At 42.4% G+C, this 21,860-nt stretch overlaps 1 protein-coding gene across 1 annotated transcript; it reads left to right on the top strand.

The window, feature by feature from the left end:
* The first annotated feature begins 69 nt into the window (after positions 1–69).
* Spcs2 (signal peptidase complex subunit 2) lies at positions 70–20,236 on the top strand. Its single transcript, XM_052157757.1, has 5 exons — positions 70–220; positions 10,179–10,262; positions 10,775–10,934; positions 14,538–14,673; positions 19,349–20,236. Exons 1-5 carry the CDS (start codon positions 107–109, stop codon positions 19,533–19,535), a joined length of 681 nt encoding a protein of 226 aa, XP_052013717.1. The 5' UTR covers positions 70–106; the 3' UTR covers positions 19,536–20,236.
* Positions 20,237–21,860: the final 1,624 nt, after the last annotated feature.

The following is a 21,860-nucleotide window of genomic DNA, read 5'->3' on the forward strand; positions in this document are numbered from 1 at the left end:
ACTGAACTACGGATCCCCATGGGCTCTTAGTTGCGCATCACATGAACAGCTTCAGCCAATCGGCTTCGGACAAGTCGTATGGGAGGGAGACACGGAGGGAGACAAGATGGCGGCGTCGGCGTCGCAAGGCGGGAGAAGCGGCGGTGGCGGAGGCAGTAGTGGGGCTGGCGGCGGCCCCAGCTGTGGGACAAGCAGCAGCCGCAGTGGTTTGTTGGATAAGGTGAGGAGCTCAGTCCTGGGGACAGTCTAGAGCCCGGGGAATGCCCAGGAGGTGGTAAGCCCACCTTCCCATCCCCGCCCCCCTTATTTTCTGCGACTCCTTGAGCGCTCCTCTGTAGCACACCAACGCACACTTGTAACTTGCCCTCTCTACACGTTGAAAAACAATCCTTCCTTTTAGTCATCTCTTTTCGCAAGTGTTGCTGGTGCCTAACCACCACCGCACCTTCTCGTAATTATGGCAATATTTCACCATAATGATCACGTTTCTGTTGAGCTAGGAGGGCCACTCTTGAAAATGCCCATTTCTCCAACGTGGAAAACTGAACTAAAGAAATTGAAAGAATCTCCTCGAAGTTGATATTCCCCAAACCCTTCTACCATCATCCTCGCGTGTTACTACAGAGTCCAAAGAGTTTCTTGGCCCTCTTACTAAAGTTTTTAGGCGTTTTTTTCCCCCCATGATATGTCAAATAATGAACTATTCGTATGTTGACTTCCCTTGCTGGTCTGATAGGAAGCCTGAAGATTCTTTTTCCCTCTTAGGTTCCCTGCCTTTCTCTCTCTTCTTCCCTTGCGAGTCCTTTTCTGTCTGTACCAGCTGGCTACTTTCCACTTTGCCTACACAATTATTAAAAAATTTCACATCCTTTTCCTTAAAGGCTTAAAGGGAAGAGGCAGGGGTAGGAAAGCTGCTTCTGGATTGACCATCTTGCCCCTTGCACAGCAACTTGGAAGAAACAGTGAAAAACAGTATTAGTTCTAATATTAGTTCTGCCTCTAGCTCTGTGTCCTAAATGTACCTGTTCTCTTCATCTCCTTACTCATCTGCAGAACGAGGGGTTTAGCCTGGTATACCTTCTGTCCCCTTTCCAGTGTTGGCATTCCCAGCTGATGTGATGGGGGTGAAGCATGGTGCTTTAATATAGTAAACCATTTTTCTTGAAACATTCTAATTGAAATGCTCTCTTGCTCCTCTGTGCCAAACAGATGGCTAGGACTTAAGAAATGGATACCTGGTCATCCAGCATTTGTGTAGCTTCCTACATGGTAGGCAGTGCTCCACCACTGATCCACATCCCCAGTTCTTTCTTTTTGAGGGTCCTTAGATTCAAGACAGGGTCTTGCTGTGTAGCTAAGCTCTCCTGGAACTGGCTTTGTGCAGGATCCAGGGACCAAACTCGGGTTGTAAGCCTTGAGCCATCTCTCTGGTCCTCAAGTCTTTCTTGAGGGAAGATACACAGAATGTGATAGTGCTTAAGATTTCTTAGTAGGCTTACTAGAAGGGTCTAAGTAAACTTAATGAAAGGTAGAGTTAAACTGGAGGTTACTTAGGAGTGGGATGTAAAGTCTTTTGAGACTATATAAAGTGACTTGAGGAAGGTAATTTACATAGTTCATGGAACGAGACACAATAAGGCTCTACACTAGTATATAGGATTTCTTAGAAGGGTAAGTTTGGGTTCTAGTGTAGCATAAAAAGCCCTGGATGATTGCTAATTACTGAACTTGATTTCTTTACCACAAACATTGTAGGTATTCTCATTATAGGCTTGTTATAAAGATTAAGTTAGATAATACTGGCAATGTTTGTTTTAAAGGCCTGTATAAAAACAAGGTGATGAGATCCCCATCTGGGATATCAGAAAGGTAAAATATTCTCACAGAGGAACATTTGGAAGATTCTCATTTTGTTTTGTTGATATAAGGCCTTGCTGTGTAATCCAGGTTGATCTTGAAACTAAGGGTCTTTCTGCCTCTGCCTGCCTAATGTGTGATTACAGGCATGTTCCACCATACCTCCCCAACCTCATATTCAATCAAGAAATGAAAGACAGAAGAGTGAAAATGGTCAAGAGCTGTTTAAGGTCCTTTTCCCTGGAAAACTTCCTTTCTCCTGACTTTGAAGATTGTTCCCTCTCTGAGTTCCTCTCGAAGCTGGTGCACCTGTGGTGCCGTGTCCTGCTCATTTGAATGTTTCTAGTTTCCTGTGAGGGTTTCTCTACACTGATCATCGCAGAGTGAGTGCTTACAGCCCTGAATTTAGCTGAGAAAAATGCCAGCCCAGTCTTTTTAGTTTTTTGAGACAGGGTTTCTCTATATAGCTCTGGCTGTCCTGGAACTCACTCTATAGACCAGACTGGCTTTGAACTCAGAAATTCACCTGCCTCTGCCTCCCAAGTGCTGGGATTAAAGGGCGGGCGCCACCACTGCCCGGCATGCCGTCCCAGTCTTAGGAAGAGCTGTAGAGGATGCTGCTTTGAAGTGTCTCAAACTGACTGCTGAGGTGGAGAGCATGGAGACTTGTCCTGAGTGACAGAACGGTCCGGAATGAGGACATCGGTTGTTCACATGAGAATGTTGCCTTTAGTAGACCCTTCTTCCTGACTTTTGTTTTTCTCTTCTTTCCTTCCCGCCTTTGGGCCTGGAGGAGGGTGTTAGTTCTGCACCTATAGTTCATTTGCTGTGAGGAAGTGCAACCTGGTGTGTGAAGGTGCTTCCTGCTCTGTACTGTGTGAACGGCTGCTCCTCCGAAACCAGCTTTAAGAACAAAGCAGCACATACTTCCTGATTTTTAAAAATAGGTTTGCAGACCTAATCTTCCATCTTGAAGTGACTTAGTTCACTGCACTAAGTTGTTTTTGCCTCAAATCTTTCAGATCGTTTTTCTGTGTGGCAGCTATAAAGAATAGCTGTTTCCCAGTTTGTTTGGGCTGTTGAAATTTGTTATAGTATGGTATGGTATTTGTTTGTTTGTTTATTTTTGGTAAATTATTATCCAGTCGTTTTTAACCTCATTACCTGGATTCTGTCTTGTGGTTGGATTCTCAACCTGACTTTAGAACATGTCTTCTGTATCTTAGTTGAAAACGTAGATCTGGGGACAGCCTTGCTTTGAATTCTGGCACTCTCCTCGCCAGCTGTGTATTCTTGGACCAGTTATCAAATTTCTTTGTAACTCATTTTCTGATCTTGTAATGTAGGGCTAATAACTGTGGGTGAGCACTTCCTGTTTTTCCTCCTTTCTGGGTTTTGACTGCCTTAGGTAAATAAACATTTTTACTACATGTGTGAAAACTGTTCATATCAGATTTCCTCAGTTTTAGTTAAAAACAATAGATTTACGTATGTCCCAGATTGGAATAAGATTTTGTAGTATTGAGGCCTGGCTGTTCAGACTTTCATATATTCTTTGTTACCCGTTCATCTTAATAGTATATTTTTAAAAACTGAAACTAATATACAAGTTTTACTGTCCCATGTGGGTTTTTTTGACATTGGTATATGATTTCAGGAAGGTTTTGTAAGTTCCCCCCAACCCCATACCCATTAGTGGTCCAAGGCCCAAGGCCTTATTCTTAGCTCCAGGCCACCAAAGAGCTTTTTTTTTTTTTCAGTGAGGAGGCTCAAATGGAGACTTTCACGCTTGTAAGTTAGCAAGAAGTCTAGTTTCTGTCTGAATGTGTCTGTTGTAGACATTTTATATAAATGAAATATGCATACATGGACTATTGTGACTAGCTTCTTTCATGTAACATGTTTTCAAAGTTCACACATGTTCTGTTGGTTTGGTTTGGTTGTTTTGAGACAGGGTTTCTCTGTTTAGCCCTGGCTTTCTTAGAACTCACTCTGTAGACCATGTTGGCCTCAAACTCAAGATATCCTTCTGCCTCTGCCTCCCAAGTGCTATGATTAAAGGCGTGCATCACCATAGCCCGACTAGTTCACATGTTTTATGTTAAAACTTTATTTTATATGTCAAACTTTATTTTATATCCCTAAATTTCCTCATCAGCACCATTTTAACATGTCTGTTATGTCTGCGTGTGATGTGTGTGCCGTGGCATGTGTGTGGATAGAGAGGCCAAGCTCTGGTATCCTCACCCTCTGCTTTGTAAGAGGTCATCTGTCTCTACCTCTCCCCTCTCGGGAGCATGGGCGTTATAAATGTTACACAAATATTCACAACGAAGTCCATTTTCACACGTGCCTTCTGAGACTCCAAATTTAGGTCTTCACGTTTGTGTGACCAGTGCTTTACCTACTGAAGCTCTTCCTCCAATGGATACTGATATAACACATTTTATTTTTCCATTTATCAGTTAATATTTGTATCATGGACCTTTTGGCTGTGTGACACCTACTCTAAACACAGTTGTCCACTGGGTGGACATTTTTAGTTATTTGGGCTATGTACTTAGGAATGGAATTGCTGGGTCATATGGTAACTGTTGATATTTTAATTGATTCTTTTTTTTTCCTGGTTTTTCGAGACAGGGTTTCTCTGTATAGCCCTGGCTGTCCTGGAACTCACTCTGTAGACCAGGCTGGCCTCAAACTCAGAAATCCGCCTGCCTCTGCCTCCCAGAGTGTTGGGATTACAGGAGTGCACCACTACTGCCGGGCTAATTTTTGATATGTGGTCTCTCTAGCCCAGGCTGGCCTGGAACAGGTATGGTCTTGCCTCAGTCTTCTGAGTGCTAGGATTAACAGGCTCCCTTGGTGTGTACTGCTGAGGTTAGCAGTGTAAACCTGGGTGAGTAACCTAAAATGTCTAAAGTCTCATGCAATAAATAGCTTTATTCAGAGATCAGACCAGACAGTTTACTCTCTGAGGCTTAAGAAGAGTCACCTGAGTACATGCGCAATCACAAGAGCAGCCTCGTGTGGTTAAAAACAGCTGAGGTGAGCTCGTCCCTTCCCACTATACCTGTGAGGACCACAAATTACATTCCAGGAACAAGTCTGTGTTCTGAAGAAACTCAGGTCACAAGACCCATCCATGTCTTGTCTTCTTATAAGCCCTCAGAAACCTCACACTGGACTATGTTCTGACACCTTGGCTTTCTGAGGAACTGTCAAAACTGTTTGCACGTTAGGGATCCCACTTTAATTTCCCACAGAGGACCCAGAAAGCAATTTATAGTGTAGTTGCAGTTTCTCGGCTGGTCGCATGCAGTGTTTAAATGCATGGTCCACCATAGCCATAGGATAAGAACTCATCTCACGGCTTGTTTCTCGGGGTCTTTGTTGTTTGTGCTTGTTGAGAGTCTCACTACGTAATGGTAGCTGGCCTGGAATTCTAGAACTCATTGTGTGACCAGCCTGGCCTTGAACTCAAGTTGCTTTGTGTGCCTATGCCTTCCAGAGCACTAAGACTAACGAGGAGTACCTGACTTTGTTGTTTGTGGGAAGGCTTTTCTGTGTTCTCTGTGTTCTAGGTTGGCCCCTAGCCTCCCAAGTGCTGGGATTAGACATGCACTGCTTTATGTGGTGCTGAGGATTGAACCTAGGGCTTCCTGCGTGCCAGGCTGAACTATGTCCTGCATCCTCATCTTTTTAATCATGGAAGTTTCACCCTAAGCTGGTTGCAGCCTTAGCTCTCAGATGTATTGACACCATTTGTGGGATATTTAAGCTATAGTGTCCATGAACTGAAGCTGTCTTCACAGAACTGCAGTAATGTAGGCTTCCTGAATCAAGGGGCCAAGCTGCTGATACAGTTTGGGACCACAGAGAAAGCAGTGGGGGAAATTTCTTTTGTCAGTTTCTCTGGAATCGCCATTAATGTGCATGTTCATAATTTAGTTGACACATGGTAATTTCTAATGTTCAACTAACTCATAAATGCAACCACTAATAAGGACTCGTATACCAATAATCTCTATTACAGTATTTCTTGGCCCTTAAAAAAAAAAAAACACTTGAAATTGAATGTTCAGTGTGTTCACACTGGAATCTTACCTTGGTGATGCTGTGGGATTTCAGATTGTATCTGAATTAAACAACTGCATTTTCAAGATACACATCATTTTCTTCCCGGATTAGCATTTCCCCTTTATTTCTGCACTTGTTAGTCCTGATCTTGCTAAATGGTATTTGTGGAAGTTGAGGGTGGGTATGTACTTAAACCCAAGCGGTCATCACAGCTTCTGAGTATCAGTTTCTGTTATCTCCTTATTACTACTTAGAAAATTCTGGAGTCAAAGGTAAAATACAGCTATAGAGCTTAAACATCTCAAACCTAGTGTACACAAAGGAGGATCCGTCCTTTTTCCTCCTGTGTTCCTTCCCTTGGGAAATGGCATGATGGTTCAGACAAGTCACCTAAGAGCCCTAGTTGTGGTAGGTGGAACCCTATCTCATCTCTTTCTGTCATGTTACTTCTCACTAGTTTGTTACTAGGTCCATCCAGTTCCATTCACACCATCAGAGCTCACTTCCCATGCCCTTGTTGATGCAATGTTGAACATTCAGGTTCTGCACTTAAAGGCCCTGTCTAACTTAGTAGTACTGTATAATTATATATTATACATGTCCTGGTATTACCTTTGAGATCATCTGCAGATTTGACTGAGATGATTTTCAAAAACAAAACTAGCCAACACATAAAGGTAGTTGATATCACCCACTTAAAATCTTACCCATTTCCTGCTCAGAACCGAGTTTACCTTTAGCCTTGTAAGCAGTCCTAGGTTACGGTTCCTTAGCCATGTGCCTCATCCCCACTGCTAACTCTCCTGCCTTGGCAGCTTTTATCTGCTTTCTGAACTGGAGTAGACAAAAGAAAAGAGAGAAACTTTGTAATTTATTTCTAAATCAGAGTGGGTCCTTCCTTGATGCAGCGCTGTCACGCCTGGTGTCCATCTCAGAGTAAGTGGAGGAGTCCTTTGGATCAGGCTAAGGGACTCTGAAGCTGTCTACTGTGGTTCTCATGTCACCACATGACATCTGCTCCCACTCTTAAGTAAGAGAAAGTGTTCCCACCGCTGTGCTGTTCTGAAGACTGTTTGCTTAGCGTGCCCTGATGACCAAGAATGTTTTCCTGTGTTGACCCATGCCCAGCCCTTAATGCCAGAAGATGCACAGGGAACAGAGGCTGGAGTCCCCACATAAGTTAATTCTAAAAAATGACTTCCTATATTGTTTACATATTCATCAAAATGAAGGTGTATTAAAAAACCTCCATTTGAGGTTTTGAGAAGTGAGATTCCCAATGCCACGCTTGCAGTGAACTGTCTTTGTAGAACTTTCCACAGTGGAAAATCACAAGTGAAAATCTTCTGTGGTCCATGAAAATCAAGTACCCTTTTTCTGTGAACTGGTCATTAGTGTACTCCAAAATGTCTCCGGGGCAAGCGTGTCCTGTTTCTCTGTTGATAGAAAAGTGGTTTCTGGTAGCTGTAGTGATTCCTCCGTGAATAGGAATGGGTCTGCCAGTGAATGATATAATATAAACTCAGTTATGATCTGATCCACTTAAGCTAATACTAATATCAAGTGCCTACTATGACTATTTAAAAATTGCAGTAGGAGCAGAAAAATGTGTCAGGAGAGTTCCCTAAGATTGGTGACCTATTAGATAAACCATGAGACTAGGCATATGATGCTGCTTATGAGATAGAGTGCAGAGGAAACCACAAGTAGACTAGAGTCCGCTGCCAACAGAGCCCCACAAGACATCCCCTGAGTAGGGAGAGTTGTGACAGCACATAGATGGTGGTGTGTCTAGCAGGGAGCCTCATTAGGCACACAGTGGTTTTCCCTAGGGCTGCGTGAATGGGTACCTTATGCCTGGTCTGTGTCAGACTCCTGGAAGGAAAGGTGTTTGGCATGGGTCCTAGCTTAGACACATGAAACTACTTTTAGCATGTAGGGGATGTTTTATATCAATGTAGGGAACTGTGTAATAACCAAGATGCCAGATAGCAGGCAAAGACAAACCTGGAAAAATGTGCCCTCCTAATTAAGGGTGGCAGTCCCCAGGAAGACCTACCTACCTTAATTCCTTTCCACATGTTACCCTTCATTATAACTTATCCTGTGAGGTTCCATGTGAAGCAAACTTGCCTTTTTGCCCTCCCCCCCATGTTCGTGTGTGTGTGTGTGTGTGTGTGTGTGTGTGTGTGTGTGTGTGTGTGTAGGTAGGTAGGTAGGTAGGTAGGTAGGTCAGAAGCTGATATTGGGAATTTTTTTAGTTGATCTCCACCACGTTTGTTTTTGAGACAGTCTTTGTAACTTTGGCTGGCCTGGAACTATGGAAACCAGACTGACTTCCTCAAACAGAGAGAGCCATTTACCTCTGTCTGCTGAGCTCTGGTTACATCTGAGAGAGGATCTCAATGAGTTCAGAGCTCACCGATCTCCTTGGCCCCTGCTTTGTCTTTTATTCCCCACTATTGCCCTTTGTTGTTTAGTTTAGGAAGGGGGGGAGGGCAAACGATGCCTGTGTAACAACAGAGGGGTGTGATTTACATACATTTTAGATGAGCAGTTTTTGAGAATGATGACCACAAAAATAGATACCTAATGTCAGTCCCTGCTTGCCCAGCTCTTTCTCTGCTGTAGCAGAGAGGGCTAAGGCTACATGCATATAAAGTAGAATGATGTTCCCTGTCTTCAGAAACCAAATTAAAGCCTTCCCTTTGGTTCTTGTAACTCACTGAAGAGTTCCTGTTCTCTCTGCTGAAGATTCTGGGCACCAGGCAGTAGAGTTAGAGCTGAAGGTTATTCAGCATTCAATGCTGGCTCTGCATTTTATCCTGAAAACCACGAGGAGATTGTAGAGACAAGTTCCAGTTCTGAATTGTCTGTGCTCACCGGTCTATGGGAATTTATGGTTTTTTTCTTCTTCCTCTTTTGGAATGACAAAGTTTTCAAAATGACTTAATCATTTCACAGATAGTCCAAACCTTGTTCTAGGCTTAGCTCTTCAAATTATTTGAGCTTATTTAAGTAGAATATATTTGACTGAATACATATGATCTAGCTGTTTGGATAAAAGAAAAAGGCTGTCCTTCTTAGCTCAATACATAATTTTTAAAATTAGGTGTCATGTTTGCTTAGTAGGTTGGCAGGTTGTGAGAATCAATATTATAAAATACTTCCATGAATAATTAAAAATTTTGTTTTTCTAAGACACTGATGATAAAAGGTTTACTTTATAATGGCTTTAAATATAACTAATTTAGGGGCTGGAGAGATGGTTCAGTGGTTAGGAATATTTGCTGTTCTGGCAGAAAATCCGAGTTGTGTTCCTGCACTGTATCAAGTGACTCCCAACTACCTGTGACTCCATTTCTAGGGGACCTGCAAATGTGCACACATACATGCCGGATACATGCTCGCAAGCACATAAATACAGACCATTTCTTCACATACATACCTAACATTTCATTTACATTTTTTTCCTCTGAACAGACTTCATGTTTTCTTATTTGTGTATTAGTGTATAGAATCATAGCTTTTTTTTAAAAGGTTGATAAAATAGAAATGTTTCCTGTCTTTCAATAGAAGAATCCATTCCTCAAGCCAAATGAATTTGAATTGAATTACCTGTTAGTGATGTAACCAGGGCCTCATGCACACTGGGCAAGCACTGCGTCTGAGCTGCATGCTAGCCCTGGTTTCCAAGCAGAGTTGTTGGCTATTACTCTCTCACAGCAGCAGAAAGCAGACTGGGACACCTGCTTTATAATAGGAAGATTGATACTTTTAACAGATTGTACTGAGTTTGCTGTCTTAAAGTTACTATATGCTAATAAAGTATACAAATTGTTCACAGACAATGATATGCTAAAGAAGACTTTTCCTCTTTGTTAGTGTCCATAAATTGTTTTATCTGTATTTTATGAATTTTGTGCTTATAAAATGTTAGCATGAACAAAGGCAGGTTTTTTTTTTTGTATTCATCTGTAGGTTAAAGGGAGGCAGGTTATATGAGTTCACATAGCACACGCATGTGTTCTGGTTCTAGGCTTGTAGGATTTGCATTTTCTGCATGGAGACTTGCACCGTCCTTATGAGCGTCCATACACCCGACTGAGTGTAGTACTTGACCTTCCTGTCAGAAGACAAAGGACAAGTGTTCACAGACTTAGCAACCTGAAGGAAGTAGCTCATCCTACTTTGTTAGGTGCCATGGTTTTTGATGCACAACTTTTCTGTTTGTTTTGCAGTGGAAGATTGATGATAAACCTGTAAAAATTGATAAGTGGGATGGATCAGCTGTGAAAAACTCTCTGGATGATTCCGCCAAAAAGGTACTGCTTGTGAGAACCCGAGTGTGTGCTCTTGGCCTGTGGATGTGTCTCCACTTTCTTCTCTTACTTGGAATGACCATAGTTTTCAGGTTAGAAAATGAGCCAAAGGGGTCTTCTAAAATTACCACAGAATAAGTAGGAGGAAATGGGTTATAACACGAATGTTGGGATATCAAGAAAATTGGTAACTCCTTGTTCTGAAATTAAATAACTTAGAGCACAGAGACTTGGGAAGACAGAACGTTCATCTGTGGTGAGCCCAATTGCAAAGAGACAAAATGTTAGCTGTATCCTATGGGAAAAGTCAAGAATTATAAAACTAAGGACTTGATAAGTAGTTTTGTTTTTTTTTTTCAGGGGAGTATTTTTTAGAGAGGGGTTGAGTCTTCTATGTGTAGTGGTAAGGTGCTAGATGAAGAGAACTGTGCTCATCCCATGACTTTAGATGGGAAGCAGCAATGCCAGCCATAGAAGGAAGCACGGTGCTGACCGTACATCCTCCTCCTCACCAGGTGCTCCTGGAAAAGTACAAGTATGTGGAGAACTTCGGTCTCATTGACGGCCGCCTCACAATCTGCACCATCTCCTGCTTCTTCGCCATAGTGGCTTTGATTTGGGATTACATGCATCCCTTTCCGGAGTCCAAGCCAGTCTTGGCTTTGTGCGTCATATCATATCCTTTTCAGTGCTATAGTTTGCTTTTTTGTAACAATTCAAAAATATCTGCCATTAAGTCATCTTTGCTTTTGAAATGTAAAAGCTTTGGTTTTAGAGTTTGCTATTGTTAGATAGAATTAACATTAAAATTGGGCCTATAAATTCATGTTGCATCATTGGTAGTTTGTATTTAATAAGGCTACTCTTTCTATAATGTACTTAGTTGCTAACTGATTAGTATTTAACTAATTAACTAGTTATTAACTAATAGGAACACTAAAACTCCTGTCACACAATGGTAGTGAGGTTCAGCTCTTTTAACCTGTTAGAGTTTTCTATTAGACTGGCTGCTTTAATCCATTTATTCTAGACTATTAGTAGAAAAGCTTTGGATTATAGAAATTCAAATTGTTTCCTATTTTTCTTTGAAGCTGAAGAGCTGGCCAGGGAGGTCCTGAGCATGAGCTGTGGGGTTGGCCCTGTGTGCTATTGAAGACCCCTTCTGGGGCTACACAACATGAATTTGAAATCAAGGTGTTTTGTGATCTTGTGCTAGAGGAAAAAAAAAAGTAAGTAATAGCCATTGAGAATTGCAAAAATGAATGGGACTCAGGCATGGTCGCATACACTTGATTCCAGCTCTCAGAAGGCTGAGTCAGGATGATTTATGAATTTCAGGCCAGCTAGGGCTACCTGGCAAAACCTTGTGTCATTTAAAAACTGGGGAAAAAAAAAACCTAAAAAGAGGACAGGGAGATAATCCAGTGGTTAAGATGTTTACTACACAGCACAGAGGCCTGGGTTTAGAAGCCCAACACCCACAGGAAAAGCTGGACATAGTATCACAGGTTTGTAATGGCAGTGCTGAGGAGATGAAGGTAAGGATCCCAGGGCCTCCCAGCCAGCCAGCCAGCCAGGCTTCCTGCAGCAGTGAGCTCCAGGGCTTCAGTGGGAGACCCTGTCTCAGAAAATCAGGTGGAGAGTGGAATAGAATGATGCTTAGTGCCAGCCCCTGGCTTCCATACACACATGTCTCTTTGTACCCATACATGCATACATACATACATACATGTACATACATACATGTACATACAGGTGAACATATACACATGCATATACCCCACACAACTGTAAAAGAAAAAAATTATGAGATTGTAGTATACTTGATGTATAATATAGTCCCCAAATTCAAGAGTTTAGCTTAAGATTTCTCTACTTTATAATGGTATGAAAGAATATTCACACAACCGTTGTGGTTTTCATTTTCATTTTCAATATAAAACTCAATAAATTGTATCAGATAGCATGCTATTATGTAGTAAGCTTTTATTAGATGAATTTGCCCAATTGTTAGCTGATGTAAATGTTCTGAGCGCATTCAAGGTAGGCTAGGCTAATTAATCTATAGTGTTTGGAAGTTTAGTGTATTACATGCATTTTTAATTCATAGTTACAAAATCCTATTGTGAGTTAAATTTTGCCTCTCCTTTTTATGATAAACATATTATTTCTTACGATGTACAATGCAAAGAACTTTTATTATAATCTTAATTGCAAAATTCATATGCATTTGTAGTAATGATTTCTTTGTAGTCCCCCACTCCTAGTTTATGTCCCTTAGTTTATCTGTATATAACTGTTTTACACTATAACTTAAAAAATATAATGCATTTTGGGAGGTTCGTCAAGATGGCTCTGAAGGTGAAGGCATTTGCTGGTATGCGGAGTGAAGGCAGAGAACCGACTCCTGCACATACCTTGACGTACTTTCATGCATATGTTGCCCCCAAATAAATAAATGTAAAATCTAGAAAAGTACAGCCATAAATTCACCTTGCTCTGTAGAACTATGCCATTAACTAATTCTGTATAAAGACATTACCTTCCTGAGGTTGGAGAGAGTGCAGGAGTTAAGAATTCTTGGTGTGCTTGCAGTAGACTGGAGTTTTATTCCCAGAACCCATGTCAGATGGCATCTAGCCATCTGTAATTGCAGCTCCAAGGGACCTGACACACTCTTTGGGCTTCCACAGGTATTCACACTAATGTACACGTACCTTACGTGGACACACATACACATATATACCTAATTTTAAAATACAGTTTCAAAGGCAAGTAGCAAGCCATCTTAATAAAGTACCTGATTAAAAATAGTTTTATGCAAGTAGATGGTTCCTGGACTTGTCAACAAGTAATCTTTGACTCTTCAGTTGGATTAATTATCCTAGTTTGAAGTTTTTATTGTTGAAGCAATCTAAAAGAATATACCATAAGTTCTAGAGACCATTCTCAAAACAATGACAGCAGCCTTATTATACACCATCTCCAAAAGAACCACTTTGATAGTATTTCAGTTATATGTGTATAAAGCAAATCATGGTCCTAAGTTCATGTTCTCTATATAGTGCTAGTGACTACCGTTATAAATAACTACTGTATGCTACATGGTTATATATAGAAATGCCATGACAATTCTTGTTTGTTTGAGGTAGAATCTCAGTACACTAGCCTTAAACTTGCAGTAGTCCTGACTTAGCCTCCCAAGTGTTGAAATTATAGGTGTGTACCACTGTACAATTCACGGCAGTTCTAAAAGTTCAGAATTTCCCTCACTGTAGACATGAGGATAGCTGGGGAAGAAATTTATTAAATGCTGAAATGCAAACCCAAAACTGTTCATATCCTTTGCACTATACTTCCTGCCTCTTTGGTTGAAAAAATTTGAATGACACTCCATACAACATGTTAGCAGTTGAAAAGAGTTAAACCAGTATAGTCATGTGTCTGCATGACACATGTATGTCAAGCATGTCTGCTCCCACAGAAGACTAATCTGAAGACATTTTGACACTGGCTCAATATAGTCAAATCCACTGTGGTAGATATTTTGGGGATGGAGTTGTCTGTTTTGTTTTTTGAGACAGGGTTTCTCTGTAGCCCTGGCTATCCTGGATCTTACTTCGTAGACCAGGCTTGCCTCAAAATTAGAGATCCACCTGCTTTTGCCTTTGAAGTGCTGAAATTAAAGGTATGTGACACCATGCCCAGCTTTTCTTTCTTTCCTTTTTTTAAAATTTATTTTTATTTTTTTAAAAAAACGTTTACGTATATGGGTATTTTGCCTGCATGTGTGTCTGTGGCACATTGAAGCCTGGTGCCCAAGGAAAACAGAAGAAGGTATCAGATGTCTTGGAACTGGAGCTATAGAATGCACTTAGCTGCTGTATGGGTGGTGGGATTCAAACCCAGGCTCCCTGTAAGAGCTGCCAGTATCTGAATTACTGCGCCATCTCTCCAGCCTCTGGTCCTTTTTGTTTTTTGTTTTTTGGTTGTTTTTTTTTTTTTTTTTTTTTTTTAATTGAGACATAAGCACAAGTTATAACAAAGTTGTCCTGTACCGTTTATCTCCTTTTTGAGGTGTCTAGAGAACTAACCATAGAGAGCCTTGCTTTTTTTAGGTATATAAATACAAGGGTAAAGATTAAGTTTTCAGTGCTTTGGTGGTAAGATAAAATTATTTATAATGGTCAAGAAAATTTTTGTGGCTCTTGTGTGTCATTTGTTGTTACTTTGTGTTGTATTTGCATATTTGTGTATTTTTTCTTAACATTGTTTGAACCTATTTTGTGATGATGGGGATTCTGACCATTTATACCTCATATAAAGAGAAGAGCATCTTCCTTGTGGCCCACAGAAAAGACCCTACAGGAATGGATCCTGATGATATTTGGCAGCTGTCCTCCAGCCTCAAAAGGTAATGCCCATCCTTAGTTCTTAGAGATGCTTAAGGACTGGTGCTGTGTTTGCTCTGGGCATTGTCGTGATTCCCAATGCACTGTATCTGCTCTACCCAGAGCATAATGCTAGTCGTGCAAAATGAAAGGAGACGGAATGAGCTTGTAGGTTTTCCTAGCATAGCAGTTCAAAATTTCTTTATAGTTTATACTTTGGAGGACTGAGGAATGATTGTCTTTTTCCTTGTGGCCAGTTAGCAAAGGTCAAAGGTTGGGGTGGAAGGATGACTCAGAGGTTAAAAGTGCTTATTGTTCTTATAGAGGACCTGGGTTTGATTTCTAGTGTCCACAGTGGCTCACAACTAACTGTAACTTGAGTTCCAAGGGATCCAACATCCTCTTCTGTTTTTGTTGTTGTTTGTTTGTTTGTTTGTTTTTAATGTGGGAAGGAGAGGTCTTTTGTCTTTTATATGTACGTTATACACAAACTCGTGCAGGCGAACACATATACACATAACATAGATCTTTTTAAAATAGATCCAAGTTGTGAGGTTAGTCATCTTTGAGGGTCCTCTGTTTAGTTAGCATCTGTGTCTTCTGACTTCATTTGAATGTGTTCAAGCATCTCTGGAGTGGTGCTCTGTACAGCTCAGCCACGGTCCAGTCTTTCTCTTCTGTGGCAGTACACACGTGTTCATACACACGTGGTACACAGACCTGAATCCATGTTTCAGTGTGTTTGTTTATAATTCATGGCTTTTGGTAAATTATGTAAAGTCAAGCTTATTGAGTTAAAAAAAAATAACTCCATAGAATTGTTAGGCAGATAAAATGTCAAATGTCAATTATAGCAAATACACATGATTCTTGTATCTTAGGCATAAGTCTCGTTTTTACTGCTTTGATAAGACACCAACACCTAGGCAACTTACAGAAGGAAGGGTTTATTTGGGCTTTTATGTTTCTACTGCCATCAGAGCAGGGAGGCAGTGAGTGACAACAGGGTCAGTGGTGGCTGGAGGAGCAAGCTGAGAGAGAGTTCATGTCTTGAGCCACAAATACAAAACAGCAAAACTAGAAACGGTGCAAGTCTTTAAGCTCTAAGAGTCCATCCTTAGTGGCATATTTTATCCAACAAGACCATGTCCCCTAAACCTCCTCAAATAGTACCACCATCTGGAGACCTGAGTGTTCAAATGGCCTGGGAGGGACATTCTCACTCAACCACCATAGTATTATGCTAAAGTCATTACCTCATTTAAACCTTAGAACACATTTCCAGATAGGAACATGGTCCGAAAGGTTAAATTGACTGAGCTCAGGGGTAGTAGAGTAAGAATTCTAAATCGTGCACAGATTTCAGGCTCCTGGCCATTAACTAAAACTCCAGGATGCACTTTGTGGCATGTACAGGCCATCACACCATGGTTACTCTCATTGAAGGTCAGTAGTGTCAGTGCCAACCCCTTCTGGGCAGTCTGTGGGGTCGGAAGAAGAGGAGACTTCGACAGCTGAGTTCTGCTGTCTCCTGTCAGGCCCTTTGGCGTCAACCATTAGAGAAGTCTACTTCTTGCCAGGCCACTAAAACAGAGTGGCATAATTCTAGAATCCAGCAACATTGATTTCATTATTTTCATCCAGCTTGTTTTATTGTTATTGGTGGTGGTGGTGGTAGTGGTGTATGTGTGTGTGTGTGTTTGTGTGTGTGTGAGAGGAGGGGATGGAGAGAGGGAGAGAGGCAGGCAGGCTTGTATGCACATGTGTCATGGTCTATACAAGTATGGAGGTCAGAGGCTCCTTTATGGGAGTCAGTCTCTTCTGTGGATCCGAGGACTGACTGGCAGACACTGTCATCTCATCTGCCTTGTTTTTAAAGCTTTGTCGAGAAGCCCTCACCTACCATCCCATTCATCCAATTGACTCCTAATGTATTTATAGTTGTGCCTATGACCACAGTCATAAAACATTTTCTTCACCTCAAATTGAAACCTGGACCCCCAGTGCTTAGCTCCCATTTGCTTGTTTATTGTGACCCAACTAATCACCCTTCTGCTCTCCATGGAAAGTGTCTCTTTTATGGACACACGTGTGACTAGGATGATAGTGGCTTCTTTTACTTAGCATAACGTTTTTCTGTTTCTACTTCAAATCTTTCAAACTTGTATCTGGGTCTCGTTTCGTGTAAATATGTGATATTTGTTGTAAGTATGTAATATTTGTTGAAAGTATGTAATATTTGTTGTAAGTATGTGATATTTGTTGCTGCTGTTCTCCCTCAACTTCTCCATCACCTCTGAGAATTCCCCTCTCCACTTCATAACCTCTTCATAAGCCACTGAGTCCAGTTAGTGCTGCCTGCTGTAGGGCTGCCCCCTGGAGCTGGGGCAGCCGAGGAGGCCACACCCCTGAAAACAACAGACTCCACCCACAGCCATTCCTCTCAGCTAGCAGTGGGGCTTCATGAGCTCCCCCTGGGCTGCCATATTGACTGGCTCGATCATGTACAGCTTATACAGGCAGCTGCAGGGGCTGGAGTCCCCGATGCAGTGGACTTGCCAAGTCTGGAAGACACTGTTTTCCCAACAAAGTCTATAAGGTTCCCAGAGTTCACCTCTGTTGTAGCATATACCAGAGTATATGTACTGTGATACTTAATGTGGTTGAGTGATAGTCCATTGCACAGATCACTGTATTTTGTTAACCTTTTTTCAGTTGATGGACATTTGGATTATTCCTACTTTTTGGATTTTATGAATGATAGGGCCTATATATTTGTATGGATCTATTTTCATTTCTCTTGGGTAAGGTACCTAGAAGCAAATTCCTGGATCACGTAGTTACTTTAATTGTTTGAATTGACAGTCTGTTTTCCATTCCACTAGAAGTGTGTCAGAGTACTGCATTTGCACACTCCTTACTGTTTTTTACCAGCTGCCATGTCGGTAGAGAGGCTTGCGTGCTAGCTGTCCCTCATGGTGGGGTAGTAGGACAGAGCCTGAGTGTGCTGTCCTACAGCTGCCAGGTCATGTGCTGTGAGGTGGCAGTGGGCAACCCCAGACTGTCGCTCGCCATGCTCAGACTTTGCCCAGGCTCCCACTCAGGCGGGAAAGCCTTTGAATTGTTCTTCTGAAGTATAAACCTGTCAGCATGACCGTGTCAAAAAGCTTTTTGCATTGGAGTTAAAGAGGTGGTTAATTGGTTAAAAGAACTGTCTCTTCTTCCAGAGGACCTGGGGTTGACCCTCAGCACTCAGAGGCGGCTCACAGTCCAGCCCCGGGACTCCAGGGCCTTTATGTGGCCTCCATAGGCACCAGGCACTCAAATAGTACGTAGACATACGTGCAGGCAGAGCAACCAAGCACACAGAAGAGATTAAAAATAAATGACAAAAATTATGTGAATGATTGAAACGACCCAAGCCTTAGCTATAGTGGTGGCCTCCAAGGTATTGTTGGCCACCTACAAATCTCCATCGCTTACTCTTCATCTGAACACTTCTCATTTTTCTTTCATTGAGAGAGCTGCCTATAGCCAGAAGACACAGGTTGCCCATAGAAAAATCTCCAAATCGACATGTTTATCCTAGACCCTTTCTAGGAACTGTAGCTATATCCTGCTTCCTGTCTGATACTGGACCTAATGGGCATCTCAGATCTAATCTGTCCAGGGCTGCCTCTGTTCCCCATGGTTCTGCCTAGTGTGTCCCTAGCTTTCCTGTCTGGGGAAGTGGCAGTTTCATTCCTTACAAGTCCAGATTGTATGGACTCCAGTGTTCCTCTAGTCTCCAGCGCTAATGTCGCACTCTCACTTCTGGAGGACCCCGGGGAGTTTCTCTCTCTGCTTGAAGTCATCACCAGTAGAGTGGGAAAGCAAGTGATCTGTAAACTGTTCAGAAAACAGGCTAAGTTCTGGGGACAGCTTGGCAGGCCTTCTGTATGTGGGATGCACTCCACGCACATGAGCAGATACACCCTTCTCTGCTGTTCTTTCTATGTTCTTCAGATGCCCTGGGCATGTTCCCACCTCAGGGCCTCTGTTCTTCCTGGTCCCTCCACATGGAACACTTTTCTTGGATAGCCTGGTGTTCTCATCTTCATTAGGGCTCAGCAGTTAAACCAGGGAAGGGAAGGGAAATTGGTATTTGTAAGGAGACATCAGAATCAGTATCTTCAGAGCAGTTAGACCTGTGAATGGGGTCGGTTGGTCGGTCTGTCTCGGTCTGCCTGTCTGTCTCTCTCTGTTTCTCTGTCTCTCTGTCTCTCTGTCTGTCTCTGTCTCTGTCTCTGTCTGTCTCTCTCTCTCTCTCTCTCTCTCTCTCTCTCTCTCTCTCTCTCTCTCTCTCTCTCTCTCCCCTCTCTCATTCTTGGTGAGAGTATGGTGGGGTAGTCCCTATGTCAGCATTGCCTCTCGCTTATCTCTACTTCAGAAACACTTGCTGAGGAGGTGTTCTGCTTGAGTCCCTTTGTTGTTACAGTTAGCCCTCCGAGTGGTGCATTTACTGGGTATTTGATATGTGTGTTCATTGGTCCTTCATCCCCAGCTGCCTGCGTCCCTTCTGTCCCTTCTGCTGCTCCCCCCTCCCCCCAGTACCCCTGTTCTGCTATCACGTGTTCCCTTATTGTCTCCCACCCTAAGAGCTCCTCAGTTTCCCTGTCTGTTTGGTTTTTGATTTGTTCTCTTCGTCCTGATGCTTAGGTTTGATGACAAATATACCCTGAAGTTGACCTTCATCAGTGGGAGGACAAAGCAGCAGCGGGAAGCCGAGTTCACCAAGTCCATTGCTAAGTTCTTTGACCACAGCGGGACACTGGTCATGGATGCATATGAACCTGAGATATCCAGGCTCCACGACAGTCTCGCCACAGAAAGAAAAATAAAATAGCCAATTCTGAAAGCTCTCCTTCTGCTGGATCTTATGAATTACTGTGGGTAGGGGAAGAGACAGAACACTTAATCTTGGTCAAGTAAGAAATGTTAAAGATGCCTCTGTTTAATCCACCCTGGATAAATAGAATTTCCTAGTACAGATATGCAAAGTTGTATCTTTGGCTAGCTGTAGCCTCCTTGGTCTGCTGAATGGTTTTCTGTTGTTTTCCTTAAGAAGCATTTTTGTAAAAGCTAAGCATACTTTTCCTTTGTGCTTAATAGTACTTTATACAGTATAGCTTTGTGCCATGCAATGTTTGAATGCTCAGTTCTTATGAACTACTAACCTTGCTGGGGTGTAGTAGTGTTCACCTAGTATCCCAGCACTTGGAAGGCCGAGGAAGGTGGGTTGAGTTTGAGGCCAGCCTGGGCTGTAGAGCAGGCCCTGTCTTGGGGAGTGGGTATTGCTAACTTGTTGCTGACTTTGTGTTGACCCCTGCATCAGCAACTATTTCCTTAAATCCAGGATACAACTTCTTAAGTATGACAGCTTTCCTTTACACACCATTTTTGTGGGTGTATATATATATTTGACTTGGGGAGAATTATTTTTTAAAAAAAAATACAAAATAGCTTTTTAATTTGTTTAAAATAGACCTGCCTGTTACATTTTGTGCTCTTAACCAATTAAAGAAGCCAGTGGCATTTTTAGTTTTATATTCTCTGTTTTCCACTCGTGTGTTCCTGTTGATTTGTTTGTGCCCTTTATTAACTGCCATTTTCTAAAATTTTTTTCAATAAATGAAGGGAGATGTGAAAATATGGAGTACTAGTCTTGAAAGAATGAACAGCACGGCGAGTACTTTACTTGAGTGGAGTCCCTTCCAGGCTGGCTCACTGTCCGCAGGCCTGTGAGAACCCGGAGCCAGACACTTAGTTCTAGACATGCGACACTTAACTCTGGGCACGTCACGTGCATTGGCTTTCTGGGCACCCACAGCAGTTGTAAGGGCAGGCACTCTTGTCCTCACACACAAGGAAGCTAAGGCAGGAAAAGCTGACAGTCCACCAGATGGTTCTAGAACGGAAACTTAAATCTAAGTAATCTGGCTCCAGATGTTATGTTCTTACAAAGACCAAAAAACAAAAAAGTATCTCTTCTAGCATTTTCTCAACTTGGTCAGAGAACTGGGCACTTTCAGGAGTCAATTCTAAGTCTCATATCCCACATTATATCCCCTGTATGAAAGCGTCTGGAGAGCGTCAGGAATGTTGTCCTGTCTCACTACACAGTGAGAGCACACTGGCGGGATGTTGAAGGCTTGGGCTCTGTAAGCCTATAAGTCTTCCTATAATCCTTCGGTAAGTTAGAGTTCCTTGAGCTTCTAATGCTGCCCCACCCTTTCTGTAAAAGTAACAGTGCAGGGCTGAGAAGGTGGCTCATTTAATAAAGTGCTCGCCATGCAAACCCAGGATCCTGAGTTTGGCCTTGAGAATGCATGGAAAAAGAAGCCAGGTGGTACAGTTGAAATCCCAGTGCTGGCAAAGTGGATACAGGGGGATCTCTAGCATGCTGGCCAGCCAGCCTAAAAGCCAGGGTGGGGAGATGACCAGGTGGGTAAAATGCTCGCTGTGTAAGCAGTGGCATGTGAGCTTGGATCCCCAAGCTCACACAGAAGCCATGCGTGGTGAGTTACATCTAACCCTTGTGTTGGGAAGAAAAATAAGGCAGAGGCTAGCATCTTGCTGGCCCAGCCAGTCTGGCCGAATTAGCAGACTCTGGTGTAGTAAAAGCCCTGGTCTCAAAAGTCAGGGTACATAGAGATGGAGGAAGACATGTGCTGTCAACCACTGGCCTCCACAGGTACATAGACTGGCCCTCTAGGTCCTTCTCTTCAATGTATTGGCATGCCCAGGTCCTCAGAAGAAGCAGCTGACATTGCCAAGCCCCTTCCTTTTTCCTCATATATTCCTATCAATTTTGAGACCATCCAGTAAGGGATCCCTTAAACGTCTTAGTCAGTCACTCCTTTACTGAACCTTTGAATAACCTTTTGAAGTCATGACTCCGTCTCTGAAGGATTGATGCAGTTGCTCTGGTTATCATTCCCACTGGTCCTTGCCAAATGGGAGAAAAGCTCCAAGGGGCCTTGCCTCAGGAGCCATTCACAGAACGTTCATGCTCCTTTCCCAGGAGAGACAACATGGCTGCAGCCAAATGTAATTAGCAGTATTGATGCTTATAGTACTTTCATATTGTAGCGGCTATTCCTGGTTGTCAGCTTGACTATATCTGGAATGAACTACATCTAGAATTGGAAAGCTCAATTATGATTCCAAT

This window comes from Apodemus sylvaticus, chromosome 1 (assembly GCF_947179515.1).
Source record: "Apodemus sylvaticus chromosome 1, mApoSyl1.1, whole genome shotgun sequence".
NCBI lineage: Eukaryota > Metazoa > Chordata > Mammalia > Rodentia > Muridae > Apodemus > Apodemus sylvaticus.

What these genes read in the sequence shown, in the direction of transcription:
- Spcs2 (XM_052157757.1), top strand. Translation starts at nt 107, where the DNA reads ATGGCGGCGTCGGCGTCGCAAGGCGGGAGAAGCGGCGGTGGCGGAGGC. An exon ending in TGGATGATTCCGCCAAAAAG is followed by an intron (nt 10,263 to 10,774) that starts GTACTGCTTGTG and finishes CCTCCTCACCAG; the next exon opens with GTGCTCCTGGAAAAGTACAA. An exon ending in CTGTCCTCCAGCCTCAAAAG is followed by an intron (nt 14,674 to 19,348) that starts GTAATGCCCATC and finishes CCTGATGCTTAG; the next exon opens with GTTTGATGACAAATATACCC.